A 2,023-nucleotide genomic window follows, 5' to 3' on the forward strand; every position below is an offset into this window, starting at 1 on the left:
GGGCGCACCCTCCAAGACTCGAGCTCCGAGTTCCTCCATTCACCCACGCCCGGGCGGCCAGAGATCTGCCGGTGGAGAATCTCCGCTACTCACGGCGAGAAGATCGTGCTGAACGTCACACGGCTGGACATCCCTCAGTCCTACAACTGTGAGACGGACTACCTGGAGGTCAGGGACGGCTACTACATCAAGTCGCCTCTGCTGGGTCAGTTGAGTGTTACAATATTATTATTATTATAGTGTATGTATTATAGGTCTAGTGTAATGGAAGTAATATCGCCTCTTCTGGGTCAGTGGAGTGTTACAGTATATTGGTCATATAGTCAAATCTCCTAGGTCAGTTGAGTGTTACAATGAAGAGCTCTAGTGTTCGTTTGTATTTAGGTCTAGTGTTATTTAATCCTCTCCGTACAGCGTGTTTCATTATCATATCCATACAACGTAAGCAACTCTGTGCCGCCACTTTCAAAAAAGGAAATTTACTCGTTAATCCGATGTGTACGCTTTGCATAGCAGTCTGTCAAAATTATTTTTTTGAGAAATACTGAAAGTTTCAAAGAGATCTTTGTACTAGAAGTATTCTAAAATGTCGTGAGGAATACAACCTTGGTGGTACAAAATGATCCCAGGACGTACGGATAGGGTTAAGTAAAGTAGCCTCTACTGGGTCAGTTGACTATGAAAGTATAGAGGTCTAGTGTTATTTAAGTAAAGTTGCCTTTACAGTATATAGGTCTAATGTTGTTTAAGTAAAGGCGCCTTTTCTGGGTCAGTTGAGTGTTACAGTATATAGGTCTAGTGTTATTTAACTGGGACAGTTTAGTGTTACAGTATAATATAGATCTAGTGTCATTTAAGGAAAGGCGCCTCTTCTGGGTCAATTGAGTGTTAAAGCTTGGTGTTGTATTAGAGTACAATCGATTTTAACCTGATTTCACCGTCACATAATGTATAAGACACCTGCAAAAATAGCTTAATGTTCAGAGTAGATGTCAGCATCTGGGAAGAAATAGTTGAGGACAGGAAAACATGAAGGAAAATAATAAAAAAGGAAAGAACTATTATGCTAGAGAGCAGCCTCAGAAACAACCAGGCTGGGAAGCGCCAAAGACGAAAGAAAAACAGTGAAAATACAGAGCTTCGATCCACCTCACTGGCATGCAATCTCTGCGACAAATATTGCACTTCAAAATAGGAAAAGTTACCCTTGAAAAAAGTTTCATGAAGACAACCGTAAGACCATCTCAAGCTAAATTGACCGTCTGCAGAAACGAAAATAGCCATTGAATGGATAAGACCACATCATGTACAAACGACACTTTTCATTTCTCCTTTTGCGTTTATTTGTTTTAGAATTAAAATGATACTGTGTAAGACGTCCACATGTCCAACTCGGCCGTTTTTTTCTCCCAGACAACTGATCATTAGATTGCTTTCTTAGACAATTTTGACTGCATGTATTATTTGTATATGTGGCATTGTGAATAACATGCTATTTGTTTGCCGCATTATGAATAGTACATGAATGTTATTTGTCATGTGAAATTATATTTAGTGTGTTACTTGTTAATGTGAGATCGTGTACGTTCAGCATTTTTCTTGTTTATGTGGCAGTATCTATGCAGTGTTCGGTTGTCAGGCGCAGTAGCTTTTTGTGAGTGACTGAAAGTGGGAATGGGTGAGTGAGTGACTGGAGAAGTAGATAGGTTAGATAGATAGACAGACAGACAGACAGACAGACAGACAGACAGACAGACAGACAGACAGACAGATAGATAGATAGATAGATAGATAGATAGATAGATAGATAGATGTTACTGGGTTCACTCCTTTTCCAGGACGTTTTTGCGGTGAGTTGATCCCGGACACACTGACGTCATCAGGCACCCGGATGTGGATAGAGTACAGGACAAGAAATGGCGGCGGCAAAGGTTTCAACGCAGCCTACGAAGGTAAATATGGTCATAATACATTTTGTTGCGTTCAGACAGTGCAGTAGATTATTATAATCCTCACCCCCTCT

The 2,023-nt window shown here is 40.6% G+C and overlaps 1 protein-coding gene across 1 annotated transcript in view; it reads left to right on the forward strand.

Moving 5' to 3' along the window:
* The window catches only part of LOC101855633 (tolloid-like protein 1), a gene marked incomplete in the record, with an annotated part of 127,460 nt that overhangs the window by 100,204 nt on the left and 25,233 nt on the right, over positions 1-2,023 (forward strand). The window contains 2 exon segments of the mRNA XM_013080728.2: positions 1-205; positions 1,839-1,952. Coding sequence (XP_012936182.1) covers positions 1-205; positions 1,839-1,952 — 319 coding nt within the window.

Source organism: Aplysia californica, unplaced genomic scaffold (assembly GCF_000002075.1).
Source record: "Aplysia californica isolate F4 #8 unplaced genomic scaffold, AplCal3.0 scaffold00097, whole genome shotgun sequence".
In the NCBI taxonomy this organism is placed as follows: Eukaryota; Metazoa; Mollusca; class Gastropoda; order Aplysiida; family Aplysiidae; genus Aplysia; species Aplysia californica.